We start from the raw sequence: 15,661 nt of genomic DNA on the forward strand, positions 1-15,661 counted from the left end.
AGGGGCCATGGTGACCCTGGGTTAGGGGCCCTGGGAGCCACCAGGAGGAGGAGATGCTGCCACCACTGCAAGGATGGGGTGGAACATGGGGGAGAAGGTCCTGAGCTCCCAAAGCAACCTGCAGGGAAAGGGGCTCTCCAAATTGGCATTCCTGGCTCCAAGGAGAGCTGGAAAATCCTGGAGAGCCTGGGGCAGGCACTGGAACAGCCACTGTGCTCCCAGAACTGTCCCAGCTCCACAGCAGCCATGGGGCACAGGGGATGGGGTTGGGATGGAAGGGACCTTAAATCCCATTTGGATCCAACTCCAGGGACACCTCCCACTGTCCCAGGTGGATCCAACCTGGCCTCGGGCACTGCCAGGGATCCAGGGGCAGCCCCAGCAAATCTGGGAATTCCAGCCCAGGCAGGAATTCCTTGCCAAGATCCCAGCCCAATCTCCCCTTTCCCAGTGGGAGCCATTCCCTGGCTCCTGTCCCTGCAGGCCTTGTCCCCAGCCCCTCTGCAGCTCTCCTGGAGCCCCTGCAGGCCCTGCCAGGGGCTCTGAGCTCTGCCTGGAGCCTTCCCTTCTCCAGGGGAGCATTCCCAGCTCTGCCAGCCTGGCTCCAGAGCAGAGGGGCTCCAGCCCTGCAGCAGCTCCGGGGCCTCCTCTGGGCTCTCTCCAGCAGCTCCAGGGTCAGGTCATGGCCAGGATATGAAGCTCCCAAGGAGGTGGAACTGCCCCCACCCCAATCCAGCCTCGTGTTGGCCCAGGGAAGGGAAGGAGGATGAATCCCTTCAGCCAAGCTCTTGTCCTGCGTTTCTAAGCCTCTCCCAAGCTGTGAATGCTGCTGATGCAAAGGCAAAGCCCCAGCTCTCAGTTCCTGGCAGACCCTGCTGGTTTTCAGTCTCACACACGTACACATGGGTGAAACGAGCATCAAAGCACCCTGGGATGGAGCAGGGAGGGTAAACACATGGAATATTTTTCAGGTTAAAAAAAAAAAAAATCACATTATTTGTATATAAACTCCTCGAAGAAACAAGAACAACAAAAGCACGAAACCAGCAGCTGAAACTCGTTCCTGACCAAAAATCCAACCCTCAGAGTCTTCCTGACAACACTTCCATGGAACCACGGGATTCCCATTCCCTGGGGAGCAGTGAGGGGAGGCCTGGGGGGATCAGAGATGTTCCAGCAGGCCCTGGTGACGAGTGGCCACCACAGCCTCTCTCCAGACACCCACGTTCATTTATTTATCAAAAGAATGATGCAGAAACATCTCAAAGGAAACAGCCCCAACTGGGATTGTCCTGGGAGTGTGGAATTCCCTGGAAGTGTCCAAGGCCAGGCTGGAGGAGGCTTGGAGCACTGTGGAAGGTGTCCCTGTGACGGGTTTGGAGACGATCCCCAAAGTTCCTCCCAACCCAAACCATCCTGGGATCTCCCCCTGCAGGGGCAGACGTGGCCAGCCAAAATCCCACTGCTCCAGAGCCACTTCCAGCCTGGACAGGCCCCATGTTTTACTTCAGCTGAGCTCTCTGAGGGCACGTTTCCCACCTGAGGTGCAGGTCCTCGGAGAACTTGAGGCAGGCGTAGATGAACTCCTTGATCTGGCTGTAAACCTTGGGCACGAACTCCGAGAAGGGGAACTTCTTTGGGAAGGGTTGCTGGAAAACAGGGGCAGAACAGCTCCAGAGGGAGGGCAGGGACAGCAGGGAGGGCTCTGCCAGGCAGGCAAAGCAATTCTGGGATTTATCCCGGATTTTATCAACACTACAGCCAAGGGGGAGAGCTGATAACCACAAATGGAGCAGGGGGGCTTTGGGGCCATTCCCTCTCCCAACTCCCTTCCCCTCCCTCCTTGGGAACACCTGGAATTCCTCCTCCACCATGCACGAGGTGTTTTCCTGCTCACCTACCCCAGGTGCTGCCCAACGACCCCAAAAACCAGGAGCAAACAGATTTTCCAACACCAGATTTTCCCAGTTTTCACCCCCAGCGCTCCGAGCTGGGAGGTGCAGGGAGCAGCTGAACCCCAGGACTGAATTTTGGGGCAGGACACAGAAATCTGAACCCCTGACTGGGATCACCAGGGTTGGATTTGCTGCCTGACAGGTGTGGATTTAGGATTTAGGGGACATCTAGATACACTTTGGTTTTCCAAGCACGCGCTCGTGCAAAGGCCAAGAACCATCACATTTTTGGGCTCTTTTTCTCTAAATATGAGACAAAAACCAACAAAGGTCAATCCCTGGGTCCATAAAATGGGAATAAAATGCCAGCAGAAGTGTGTTTCTACCTGTGTGACAGAACACTCTGAGAGGAACACAAATCCCACTTCCCTCATCCACACCAGGAGAAATGCATCCCATGGGAGGAATATTTGTTCTTTCCCGTTATTTTCCTTTCTCTTTCATTGTTTATTTAGGTTGGGGGGGTGATTTGGGTTTTTTTTTTATCCTGTCAATGCCCACAAAGGGTGTGAGGTTCTCCTGCCCCAGCAGCCAGGCCAGGCCATTCTCCCCCATTCCAAGATTTACCTTTTCAAGTTCAGCATCCTGGAATGGGAACTGCCCAACGATTTTCCTATAAACTTCTTCATTTGACACCGGGATGGGGCTGTAGTTATCCGAGTCAAGGATATTTCTGGGAAGAGAAGAAAAGAAGAGTCAAGGAGACAAATGTGAGGGGGAGGTTTTCCTGCTGGGCCAGGAGATTCCCAGAGGCTGGTGCCAGGCTAAGGTGGGATCCCAAATTCCTGCAGCAGCAGCCAGGGATATCCCAAAGCAGCCACAGCTCGGTGATGGAGCAAGGGCACAGAACCACGGAATGGTTTGGGTGGGAAAGGACCTTAAATCCCACCCATTCCCACCCCCTCCATGGCAGGGACACCTCCCACTGTCCCAGGTGGATCCAAGCCCCAGTGTCCAACCTGGCCTTGGGCACTGCCAGGGATCCAGGGGCAGCCCCAGCAAATCTGGGAATTCCAGCCCAGCCAGGAATTCCTTGCCAAGATCCCAGCCCAATCTCCCCTTTCCCAGTGGGAGCCATTCCCTGGCTCCTGTCCCTGCAGGCCTTGTCCCCAGCCCCTCTCCAGCTCTCCTGGAGCCCCTGCAGGCACTCTGAGCATTCCCTGGAATTTTCCCTTCTCCAAGGGAACATTCCCAGCTCTCCCAGCCTGGCTCCAGCCCTGGAACAGCTCTGGGGTCTCCTCTGGATTTATTCCATCAGCTCCATGGCAGGGGTGGCCCTGGATGGGCTTTAAGGTCCCTTCCCACCCAACCCATTCCATGACTCTACCATTAACCCCTCAAAAGCTCCCACAGAGAGGCCAGAACCCCTCAGTGAGGGAGGTTCCTTTGTGTCAGTGCCAGGAGGTTCTTTTGCAGCCTCTCACCTGAAGACCCCAGCCCATTTCTTCAGCAGGGTCTCGCTGTACTGGTCCTGGATCTCCAGCAGCATGTCAAAGAGCTGGTTCACGGGGAAGCCATAGCCCTGCAGAGCAGCAGGAAGGGAATGAAACCCCCAGCAGGCAGCTGGGCATCACTGTCTGTATTTAACAGGGGCAAATCCTCCTCAGGCACCACCCCTGGTGCAGCTGGGGATCCTTGTCTGTATCTAACAGGGGCAAATCCTCCTCTGGTGCAGCTGGGGCTCCTTTTCTGTATTTAACAGGGGCAAATCCTCCTCTGGTGCAGCTGGGGCTCCTTTTCTGTATTTAACAGGGGCAAATCCTCCTCCAGCACCACCCCTGGGCATCACTGTCTGTATTTAACAGGGGTAAATCCTGCTCTTGTGCAGCTGGGGCTCCTTTTCTGTATTTAACAGGGGCAAATCCTCTTCCAGTACCATCCATGGTGCAGCTGAGGATCACTGCCTGTATTTAACAGGGGCAAATCCTCCTCCAGCACCATCCCTGGGGATCATTGTCTGTATTTAACGGGGCAAATCCTCCTCCAGCACCACCCCTGGGGATCACTGCCTGTATTTAACAGGGGTAAATCCTGTTCTAGCACCACCCCTGGTGCAGCTGGGGATCACTGTCTGTATTTAACAGGGGTAAATCCTGTTCTAGCACCATCCCTGGTGCAGCTGGGGACCATTATCTGTATTTTACAGGGGTAAATCCTCCTCTAGCACCACCCCTGGTGCAGCTGGAGGGGCTCAGGGGGTGATTGACCAAGGGAGCAGCACCCAGAGCTGTCCCAGGCTGAGGTGGCCAAGCTCGGTCCTTGCACAGACCAAACCAGGCTGTCCCTCAGGTCATCCAGAAATGCCAAATAAATTCTGGCATTTTTTTGGCCCAGAAATGCCAAGAAAGGAGCTTGGCCAGCCCAGCCCAGGCACCAAAGCCCTGCTGGAGCTCTGGGAGCCCCGGGAGAGCCCCACGTACCTGCAGCGTGTCAGCAAAGAGCACAATGAGGTTCTTCAGGTCCAACACCAGGCTGGGGTCAGAGCAGTAGGACTGGAGAGGAAAACACGGCTGTGACTGCGTGGCACAGCCCAAACCCTGCCCTGAGCCCCTCTGTGCCACCAGGGCTCTGGTCAACACTGCCCAGGAGCAGCGAGGGATGCACGGGGCAGGGCTGATAAGGGTGATAATGCTGATAAGGGTGATAAGGCTGATAAGGCTCTGCTCCCCGGGCTGGAGAAGGCTCTGGGCTGCCCCAGAGATACCTGAGGTGTGTCTAAAACTGCCCAGGAGCTGCTGGGCAGCGAGAGGAGATGGCTCCCATGGTGTTGTCACCGTGGGACGGGGTGACATTTAATATTTACCTCTCATTTCATTTGCCTCTCATTTAATATTTACTGTGTTGTGTCTGACGGTAATGAAGCATCTCAGCCAGGCTGAGGGAAAAACACGCTGGATTCCAGCTCCAGCACGGGGATTTATCCTGCTCCAAACCCCCCAGACACGGCTCAGTGTCCCCAGAGCAGCCCCAGTCCCCCCCTGGGCTTCCCAAGAGCAGCCAAAAATGTGCTGAAAAATGTGGAGTTTGAGACAGAGGCTGCCCAAATATAGAATCAGTGATCCCAGGCTGGAAAGGGAGTGGGATTTAAAGCTCGCTGGAAACTCCAGGAGGAACAGCTCCATTAATCAGAGGGAAGGACTGGGAGACACACGTTTTCCATCTCCCTGTCCAAAAAGGAGAGTCAGGAAGAAAGATAATGCCCTGAAGCATCACCAGTGATTAAAGATGTCCCCGTCTGCGGCGAGGAGGAAAATCCAGGGATAAATTTGTCTGCCTTGGAAGGATCCAAATGGCCTCAGCAAGGTGAGACCCTCCCTCAGATCCCAGTTTTTGGGATGCAGGGCACTGGTTGAACTGGGAGTGCTCAGGGCAAATAAATGGTGGTGGCCACAGGGGTTGGGAAAGCAGGGAATGTTTTGTGATTGCTGAAAAAGCCTCCCCTGGCAGCCACTCCGTGCGTTCCCTTTGGCACCGCTTGAAACAACCTGAGTGGTAACAAAGCTGGGAACACCAAAAAAACCCCGTGGCCGGGCCTGCCTCAGCCTCCTGCTGCCAGCTCCGAGAAAATCCCACTTGAAACAAAAACAAACACAGGTTTGCAGCTGGGGGGGTTGGTGTTTATCCCCCCTGGCAGCACAGGAGCTGGGGGGGAAGGAGGAGGCTCTGCAGTCACCTGGATGGAGATGGAGAACAGCAGGAATCTTCTGGGGTCCCTCATCCCACAGAGATCCAGGTTCATCAGGGAGATCCGTGTCCTTCTCCTCCCATATTTTCACCCAAGGTGCTCCTGCCTCTCTCCTGGGGTTCTGTCTCTCTGGATTTGGTTTTTCAGCCCATTTTCAGCCCATTTCTCAGCACTTTCACAGCCACAAAATTTAAGGGATCAAGATGATCTCTAAGGTCCCCTCCAACCCAAACCACTCTGGGATTGTCTGATCATGTGCCAAAAAGATGCCTTTCCCCCTCAGTTTCTTGGGAAAAATCAACTTTCCCTTTTCATTCCCCTGGATGGGGATGAGGAACACCAGGAACTTTCTGGGGTCCCTCATCCCAGAGAGATCCAGATTCATCAGGGAGATCCGTGTCCTTCTCTTCCCATATTTTCACCCTTGATCTCTCCTGGGGTTCTGTCTCTCTGGATTTGGTTTCTCAGCCCATTTCTCAGCCTATTTCCAGCCCATTTTCCAGCCCATTTCTCAGCTCATTCACAACCGCCAAATTTACAGGATCAAGATGATCTCCACGGTCCCTTCCAACCCAAACCACTCTGGGATTGTCTGATCCTGCGTGCCAAAAAGATGCTTTAGGCCCCAGTTTTTTTGGGAAAAATCAACTTTCAAGTCCCTGGATGGGGATGGAGAACACCAGGAACCCTCTGGGGTCCCTCATCCCAGAGAGATCCAGGTTCATCAGAGAGATCTGTGTCCTGCTCTTCCCATATTTTCACCATTGATCTCTCCTGGGGTTCTGTCTCTCTGGATTTGGTATTTCCAGCCTATTTCCAGCCATTTTTTCAGCCCATTTCTCAGCACATTTACAGCTGTGAAATTTAAGGGATCAAAGTGATCTCTAAGGTCCCCTCCAATCGAAACCACTCTGGGATTCTCTGAACATATGTGCCAAAAAGATGCTTTAGCCCCAGTTTTTGGGGAAAAATCAACTTTCCAGTCACCTGGATGGGGATGGAGAACACCAGGAACCTTCTGGGGTCCCTCATCCCAGAGAGATCCAGGTTCATCAGAGAGATCCGTGTCCTTCTCTTCCCATATTTTCACCCAAGGTGCTCCTGCCTCTCTCCTGGGGTTCTGTCTCTCTGGATTTGGGTTTTCAGCCCATTTCTCAGCCTATTTTCAGCCCATTTTTAGCCCATTTCCAGCCCATTTTTCAGCCATGAAATTTAAGGGCTCAAGATGATTTCTAAGGTCCCCTCCAACCCAACCCAAACCATCCTGAGATTCTCCAATCCTGTATCAAACAAGGCCATGATTCAGTGTGCCAAAAAGATGCTTTAACACCAGATTTTGGGAAAAATCAACTTTCCAGTCACCTGGATGGGGATGGAGAACACCAGGAACCTTCTGGGGTCCCTCATGCCAGAGAGATCCAGGTGCAGGGAGAGCCATGGAATGGTGTGGGGTGGAAAGGACCTTCAATCCCATCCGGTTCCACCTCCTTCCATTGCACCAGGATGCTCCAAAACTGCTGTTTGTGTCCTTCTCTTCCCAGATTTCCACCCAAGGTGCTCCTGGCTCTCTCTGGGGTTCTCTCCCTCTGGATTTAGTTTCTCAGCCCATTTTCAGCCTATTTTCAGCCCATTTTTAGCCCGTTTCTCAGCCTATTTTTAGCCCATTTCCAGCTCATTTTCCAGCCCAATTTTAGCCCATTTCTAACCCATTTTTCAGCCATGAAATTTAAGGGATCAAGATGATCTCCAAGGTCCCCTCCAGCCCAAAACACCCTGAGATTCTCTGATTCTGAATCAGACAAGGTCATGCTTTTCCAAAAAGATGCTTTCTTCCCCCCCAAGTTTTTTGGGACAAATCAATCCCTCTGCTGGTGCTCCTCAAAAATTCTGGATTAAATAATGATGAAAACACAAACCCACTGTTTTACTCTTCAAAATACCGACTTTGGTGGGGAAATGCAGTCAACCAAGAGGCTAAAAACCCCAGAGAAAGAGAATTATCTGCGTGTCTGTGTCGTTGCTTTAAACACTCATTGGAAAAGAGGGAAAACAAAGAATCCTGAGGGGGGGGGGAAAAAGGCAGAGTTGCAGCATGTCAAGGACAGTCAAGCAACAGCTGAGCTCTGCTGGGCTTTTACTCACGGAGTGGGTCCTGAGGGCCGCGATGGTTTTGGACAGGGCCATCTCCCACAGCTCATCAATGTAGGCCCGGTTGACCAGGCCCTGCGTGGTGTGCAGGATGTGATCCTCCACCACAAAAAACCTGAAACGCAGAAAACGCCACCGAAACCTCACATCTGAGGGGCCCGAGGACATCCCCGAGCCCCTTCGGGTGAGGGGGGAGCACCCATGGGTCTGGGTTTGGGGGGATTGGGCAAACCCAGGCTGCTCCAAGTGCTTTATTCCCTCATTTTTGATTTCACTGGGCTGGGGGAGGGAGGTGAAACCCTCCCTGTGCCGCTCTGTGTGTGTACACAAAGGCAGAATTCCCCCTCCACGGGTTCCCCACCTCGTTATTCCCACAAGAACCACGGATTAAACTCTGCTGCAGCCAGCAGCAATCCCATCACAACTGGGGAAAACACTTTATCTTGCTTTATCTGCAGGGAAAAATGCTTTGAGTACAGGGAAAACTGCTTTATCTGCAGGGAAATCTTCTTTATCTGCAGGAAAGAGTGCTTTAAGTACAGGGAAAAATGTTGGAACTGTAGGGAAAACTGCTTTATCTGCAGGGAAAAATGCTTTAAGTATAGGGAAAACTATCTTCAATGCTTTAAGTATAGGGAAAACTTTGTCTTCCCTCTTTATCTTCAGGGAAAAATACCTTATCTGCATGGAAAAATACTTTATCTGCAGGGAAAAAACACTTCATCTGCAGAGAAAAATGCTTTATCTGCAGGGAAAAACACTTTATCTGCAGGGAAAAATACTTTATCTGCAGGAAAATGCTTTATCTGCAGGAAAAAAATTATTTAAGTACAGGGAAAAATGTTGGAACTGTAGGGAAAAATGCTTTAAGTATAGGGAAAACTTTATCTTCAATTCTTTAAGTATAGGGAAAAATGCTTTAAGTATAGGGAAAACTGTCTTCCCTCTTTATCTTTAGGGAAAAACACTTTATCTGCAGGGAAAAATACTTTATCTGCAGGAAAATGCTTTATCTGTAGGAAAAAAATTATTTAAGTACAGGGAAAATGTTGGAACTGTAGGGAAAAATGCTTTATCAGCAGGGAAAAATGCTTTAAGTGCAGGAAAAATGTTTTAAGTACAGGGAAAAAATGTTGGAACTGTAGGGAAAAATGCTTTAAGTATAGGGAAAACTTTATCTTCAATTCTTTAAGTATAGGGAAAAATGCTTTAAGTATAGGGAAAACTTTGTCTTCAATTCTTTAAGTATAGGGAAAAATGCTTTAAGTATAGGGAAAACTTTGTCTTCCCTCTTTATCTTCAGGGAAAAACACTTTATCTGCAGGGAAAAATACTTTATCTGTAGGGAAAAATGCTTTATCTGTAGGAAAAAAATTATTTAAGTACAGGGAAAATGTTGGAACTGTAGGGAAAAATGCTTTATCAGCAGGGAAAAATGCTTTAAGTGCAGGAAAAATGTTTTAAGTACAGGGAAAAATGTTGGAACTGTAGGGAAAAATGATTTATCTGCAGGGGAAAACTGCTTTATTTGCAGGGAAAAATGTTTTAAGTACAAGGAAAAATGTTGGAACTGCAGGGAAAATCCTCTCTCCCACCCAGCCCCACCACGTGCTCCCAAATTTCCAGACAATCAATTTGCTCCAATCTCCAGTTGGAGATCAACTCTGCTGCTCCAAAAAAAAACCCAAAAAAAAGTGTTTTCCAGGGAAAATGAAGGTGAGAGTGTGGCCATTTTAAATGGTGACACGCGGATTTCCAGGTGTTTTTCTCCAAGGAAATCCAGGCCAGGAGCAGGGAGCTGCAGGAGGGGAGCAGCACACGTGGAGTTTGTGGTGGTTGTAATTAGGAATTGAAATGATTCTCATTATTAGCTGAAGAAAGAACAAATCCTGTCCAGTTTTTATGGACCAGCAGCCTTTGGAATTCTCCTCTCGGAGCTCAGTTTGGAAGATTTTTCTTCAAATCTGAGCGTGACAAAAAAGCAGCTCTGGGGAACAGAGAATCACCTCCTCCAGCAGGAAAGTAATTAGAGAATAATTGTTAAATATTCCAGAATCATTAAGGCAGAGGACCCATTCATGTCATTAGCGGGGCAAGAAGGTGAACATAATCCACAGGAAACATCTATCCTTAAATTCCCAGAAATCCATAGAAACTCCAAGAAATTCCCAGAAATTCCCAGGAATTCATAAAAATTCCTAGAAATTCATAAAAAAATCCCCCAAAATTCATAGAAAATCCCTGAAATTCCCAGAAATTCATAAAAAATCCTAGAAATTAATATAAAATCCTCCAAAATTCATAGAAAATCCGTGAAATTCCCAGAAATTCACAGACTGCTATAAGAGCTGGCAGGTCCCTCCCCGCTCCCCCCAGTGACACAGCAAAGCGGATAAAATTCACTTTACGGCACTTAAAAAGCACAAACCACCTCTTTTTTTGTCCTGTTTTGGCTTTGAGGACCACCAAAAATACCAACATTCCCTCCTCTCCTGGTTTTTTTGGGCTCCTCGGCAGCCCAGGCCACCCATTTTTAGCAGGGCTGTGTATAAAAGGAACACCTACCCTACAATTTGATTGAAATACTTCCTGTAGCCATCTAAAGTTTCGTGCTGCAACAAAGAGAGAGGGAGCAGAGGTTAAAACCCAGGTGGCCGAGGGCAAGGAGGGATTTTAGGGATGAGCCAGGGGCAGCAGGAGCCCAGGATGAGGTTCCAGGCCAGACTGACCATGTTGGAGGGAGGCTGCAGCACCAGCCGCGCTTGTTTTCTCCTCTGCTTCCTGTAGTAGCTCTCAAAGGTCTCCCGGGCTCCCTGGAAAACAGGAAAGGGTCATTGCAGCCCTCAGGATGTGCAGGAAGAGGTCACTTGGAATGTAAACCATGGAACTGCTGAGGTTGGAAAAGCCCTCTGAGATCTGTGAGTCCAACCATGCCCAGCAGCACCAGGGCCACCTCTGCCCCATGTCCCCAAGAGCCACATCCACAGAGCACTGAAATCCCTCAGGGGTGGGCACTCCAAACCTCCCTGGGCACTTCCAATCCCTGACCCCCTTCCCATGAGGAAATTCCTCCCAGTGCCCACCCTGAGCTCCCCTGAGGCCGTTCCCTCTGCTCCTGTCCCTGTTCCCTGGGATAAGATCCCAAATCCCCAGGGCTGTGCCCTCCTGGCAGGAGCTGTGCAGAGCCACAAGGGCCCCCTGAGCCTCCTTTGCTCCAGGCTGAGCCCCTGCCCGGCTCCCTCAGGGCCTCTGCAGCCCCTGCCCGGCTCCCTCAGGGACTCTGCAGCCCCTGCCCGGCTCCCTCAGGGACTCTGCAGCCCCTGCCCGGCTCCCTCAGGGACTCTGCAGCCCCTGCCCGGCTCCCTCAGGGCCTCTGCAGCCCCTGCCCGGCTCCCTCAGGGACTCTGCAGCCCCTGCCCGGCTCCCTCAGGGCCTCTGCAGCCCCTGCCCAGCTCCCTCAGGGATTCTCCAGCCCTTTCCCAGCTCCCTCAGGGATTCCCCAGCCCTTTCCCAGCTCCCTCAGGGATTCTCCAGCCCTTTCCCAGCTCCCTCAGGGATTCTCCAGCCCTTTCCCAGCTCTGTTCCTGCCCTGGCCACGCTCCAGCCCCTCTGGGGCTCTCCCCAGCCCTGGAGGTGCCCCAGCAGTGCCAGCACAGGGACACTGTGGCACTGCCCTGGCCCTGCTGCCACCCCAGGTGGGACATTCAATGTCCAACCTTGTGTCCAGCCAGCACAAATGTGGAACTTTCCCCCAAAATTCCATTCAAGTATCAGAGCACAAAGAGTTGATCTGAACACACCGAGTCCAACCCCAACTGCTCAGGTACAGGAACGTTCCATGCCCCATTCCTGGGATACACAGGGATGTGCCCAGCTGCTTTCTGGACCACAATTTGGACAAATATTGAATTTATTGCTCCATGGAACAACCAGTGGTGGTGTCAGCAAAGAGAATGAGGGGCCAAAAGACACCAAAGACACAAACAGGGGGAAGTAAAGGCCAGCTTGGACAGGGCCCGGAGCACCCTGGGACAGCTGAAGATTCCCTACACATGGATGGGCTCAAAAGGTCCCTCCAACCAAGCCCTCCTGGGAATCTGTGAATTCCAGAATGTGTTTGGGGTGCAGCATTCCAGAATGTGTTTTGTGTACAGAATTCCAGAATGTGTTTGGAGTACAGAATTCCAGAATGTGTTTGGGGCGCAGAATTCCAGAGTGTGTTTGGGGTACAGAATTCCAAAACATGTTTGGAGTGCAGAATTCCAGAATATGTTTGGAGTACAGAGTTCCAGAATGGGTTTGGAGTGCAGAATTCCAGAATGTATTTTGTGTACAGATTTCCAGAATGTGTTTGGAGTACAGAATTCCAGAGTGTGTTTGGGGTACAGAATTCCAAAACATGTTTGGGGTACAGAATTCCAGAATGTGTTTGGAATGCAGAATTCCAGAATGGGTTTGGAGTGCAGAATTCCAGAATGTATTTTGTGTACAGAATTCCAGAGTGTGTTTTGTGTACAGAATTCCAGAGTGTGTTTGGGGTACAGAATTCCAGAATGGACTTTGTGTACAGAATTCCAGAATGTATTTTGTCTACAGAATTCCAGAATGTGTTTTGTGTACAGAATTCCAGAATGTGTTTGGAATGCAGAATTCCAGAATGTGTTTGGGGCGCAGAATTCCAGAATGTGTTTTGTGTACAGAATTCCAGAATGTGTTTGGAGTGCAGAATTCCAGAATGTATTTTGTCTACAGAATTCCAGAATGTGTTTTGTGTACAGAATTCCAGAATGTGTTTGGAGTGCAGAATTCCAGAATGTGTTTGGAGTGCAGAATTCCAGAATGTATTTTGTCTACAGAATTCCAGAATGGGTTTGGGGTACAGCACTCCTCAAGACCACTTTGCAGCATTGGGAGAAATTAACTCTGCAGCTCATTTTTCCCAACTTGCCGTGGCTCTGAGTGCCCAGAGGATTTCCCTCCCCACAGCTGACCCCTCTCCATGGCCATCCCCCCTGGGCTGGACTCTGGACGGCCCCTCTGGGGTGATCTTTGCTCCAAACCAGGCTCCACCTCAGCATCCCTGTCCTGGAGCTCCCCAGAGCCCAAGGATGAGCCCCCGGGCCATCCAGCCTGGATGTTTCATCCCTGCCCATCCTCCCTCCTCCACACCCTCCCTGTTTTCTGTCTGAAATTGGATCACAAACATCTCAGGGAAGGGACAACGTCTTGCTTTGAACTGTTGGGAGCCAAGGGAGAGGGGGAAAAAAAAAACCCAAAAAACCCAACTCAGCCTCATTTAGAATTCACAAAACAAACAACATGCAACAACAAATATCACCTGAGCGAGGCACCAGCTGTCAACCTGCTCCTCTCCAGAAAATAAATTAATTAAAAGCAAAACCTGATGGTAATTTAATGATTCTCCAGCTGTTGTGGCATTATACAACCAGGCTGCCTCGGGATGCCCTCAGCTACCAAGGGCTTGTGAGGAGCCATAGCCTGACTTGCTCCTTCTCTTCTCCAAGTGCAGCTCCAGGCTCCGGCAGGAATCAGCCCAGGGATGTGCCCAGAGCTCTCCCACCTAATTCTACCCTTCCCAAAGGTGTCAAAATCCATCCAAAAAACCTTTTTAGGTGCTAAAATCCATCAAAGAAAACTTTCTTAGGTGCTCAAATCCATCCCCAAAACCTTCTGAGGTAAAAAAAATCCATCCCCAAAACCTTCTTAGGTGGTCAAATCCATCCCCAAAACCTTCTTAGGTGGTCAAATCCATCCCCAAAACCTCCTACAGTCCAAAAATCCATCCTCAAAACTTTCTTAGGTGCAAAAATCCACCCCCAAAACCTTCTTACGTAGGTAAATCCATCCCCAAAAATCTTGGATGCTCAAATCCACCCCCAAAACCTCCTACAGTCCAAAAATCCATCCCCAAAATCTTCTCAGGTGCAAGAATCCATCCCCAAACCCTCCTTAGGTGAAAAAATCCATCTAAAAAACCTTCTTAGGTCCTAAAAACCATCTAAAACACCTTTTTAGCTACTCTAATCCATCTTCAAGACCTTCTTAGGTCTTAAAATTCATTCCCAAAAACCTTCTAAGGTCCTAAAATCCCCAAAACCTTTTTAGGTGCTCAAATCCATCCCCAAAACCTCCTAACCACTGTGCAGGTGCACTGCAAAGGGATGTGGAGATTCTAAATGTGGATTTTGTCCTTGAATTCTGCTTTTTGTCCTGGCTGAGTCTCAGGGGGATCAGGATGAGCAGCTCCCAGTGCATGCCAGGCACATCCAGCCACCCTGGCAAACCTGGATGACAAATTCCAGCTTTTCCCCCTGTAATCAGGTTCAGGAGCAACTTGAATCTATGAGAAATTTGGTATTTTAAGTGAGATTTTAGAACCAGGAACTGTGAACCAACATTTCCCTGTCAGGTGTTCCCCACTCTCCCAAAAGCTGTTTCCCTCAGGAAAGGGAAGGATCCTGAGACAGAAATCAGGGATCTACAAGTGAGACCCAGAAAGAGGAGAATTATTGCAATTTTATCAAACCAAGAGATAAAATTAGGTGGTGCCTGAAGTTAAAAAGTGATAAATTCCAAGCAGGGAGCAGCCACCTCACTTTGAGCCCCTCTCCAAGGCCTGAATTTCGGTGATTCTCACAATCCTGGTGTTACCCATGTCCTCTCCACCACAGGAAAACCATGGAAAAAGGGATTGTCTCACTGCCACACCACCACTAAGGGACAAAGCCAAAGGGATTTATTAAATTCTGCTGGGCCTTGGCTCTCCAAACCTCCACAAGCAGCACAACTTCCCCTGATCATCTCCATCCTCATCAACCCAGCCCTGGTGCCATCACTGACACCTCGGAGTGAAGCCACTCATTAAGCTGGAGGAAATTACTTAAATAAAAAATTTTAAAAATTAAAAATTACAACTTAAAAAAACTAAAAAATAGTTGAATTTTGGGGCCAATCTAAAACTGAAGGTGTTTTTTAAACCATTTCTTTAATAAATGAACATGTGGCACCATCAAAGGCAGGAGCACAGCGAGGCTGAGGCACCACCACCAGCAGCAGGACCGTGGTTGGACACTCAAACACCAAACCCCTCATTCATGGTGCACCATCCCCTGGAAATTAATGAGTAATTAATTAATCACTGGTCTCACAGAAGCTGCCATTTCCCCAATATTTTGTGGTGGCCTCAAGGACTCGTTGGAATCTCCGAGAGCAGCTCATCAGAGCAGGAGGCCTCAGACCAATTATAAGAGTAAATTTTGGAGGTTTCTGCTGAGACTGCACCAAATCCAGGCAGATCTGGGATTGATCCCTCATCCTCCAGCTCCAGGACCCTGCCTGCTCATCCACACTTTCCTTCAGGAAAGAAAGGACACGGAGCCACCTCACACCCGACCGCACTTCCAGTGTCCCACCATGGCTGTGTCCAACCCAATTCCACAGAATTCCAGACTGGTTTGGGTGGGATAGGACCTGAAAGATCTCCTCATCCCACCCCATCCATGGGCAGGGACACCTCCCACTGTCCCAGGTGGATCCAAGTCCATCCCAGCCTGGCCCTGGGCACTGCCAGGGATCCAGGGGTTGGGAATTCCTGGGATTTCCTGGGAATTCCAGCCCAGCCAGGAATTCCTTGCCAAGATCCCAGCCCAATCTCCCCTTTCCCAGTGGGAGCCATTCCCTGGCTCCTGTCCCTGCAGGCCTTGTCCCCAGTCCCTCTCCAGCTCTCTTCAGGCCCTGAAAGGGGCTCTGAGGATTCCCTGGATTTTTCCCTTCTCCAGGGGAACATTCCCAGCTCTCCCAGCCTGGTTCCAGCCCTGCAGCAGCTCCGGGGCCTCCTCCGGGCTCTCTCCAG

General features: G+C 50.3%; 1 protein-coding gene across 2 annotated transcripts in view; it reads right to left on the minus strand.

The window, feature by feature from the left end:
• EXOC6B (exocyst complex component 6B) overlaps nucleotides 1–15,661 on the minus strand; it is a 311,133-nt gene that overhangs the window by 111,691 nt on the left and 183,781 nt on the right. For both annotated transcript variants that reach the window (XM_066548851.1, XM_066548850.1), the window contains 7 exons: nucleotides 10,518–10,601; nucleotides 10,354–10,400; nucleotides 7,783–7,903; nucleotides 4,376–4,447; nucleotides 3,380–3,477; nucleotides 2,523–2,628; nucleotides 1,540–1,649 (listed from right to left, as the gene is read on the minus strand). In XM_066548851.1, the coding sequence (XP_066404948.1) occupies nucleotides 1,540–1,649; nucleotides 2,523–2,628; nucleotides 3,380–3,477; nucleotides 4,376–4,447; nucleotides 7,783–7,903; nucleotides 10,354–10,400; nucleotides 10,518–10,601 (638 nt within the window). The remainder of the gene's footprint in view (nucleotides 1–1,539; nucleotides 1,650–2,522; nucleotides 2,629–3,379; nucleotides 3,478–4,375; nucleotides 4,448–7,782; nucleotides 7,904–10,353; nucleotides 10,401–10,517; nucleotides 10,602–15,661) is intronic.

The sequence above is a fragment of the Molothrus aeneus genome, chromosome 4 (assembly GCF_037042795.1).
Source record: "Molothrus aeneus isolate 106 chromosome 4, BPBGC_Maene_1.0, whole genome shotgun sequence".
Taxonomy (NCBI): Eukaryota; Metazoa; Chordata; class Aves; order Passeriformes; family Icteridae; genus Molothrus; species Molothrus aeneus.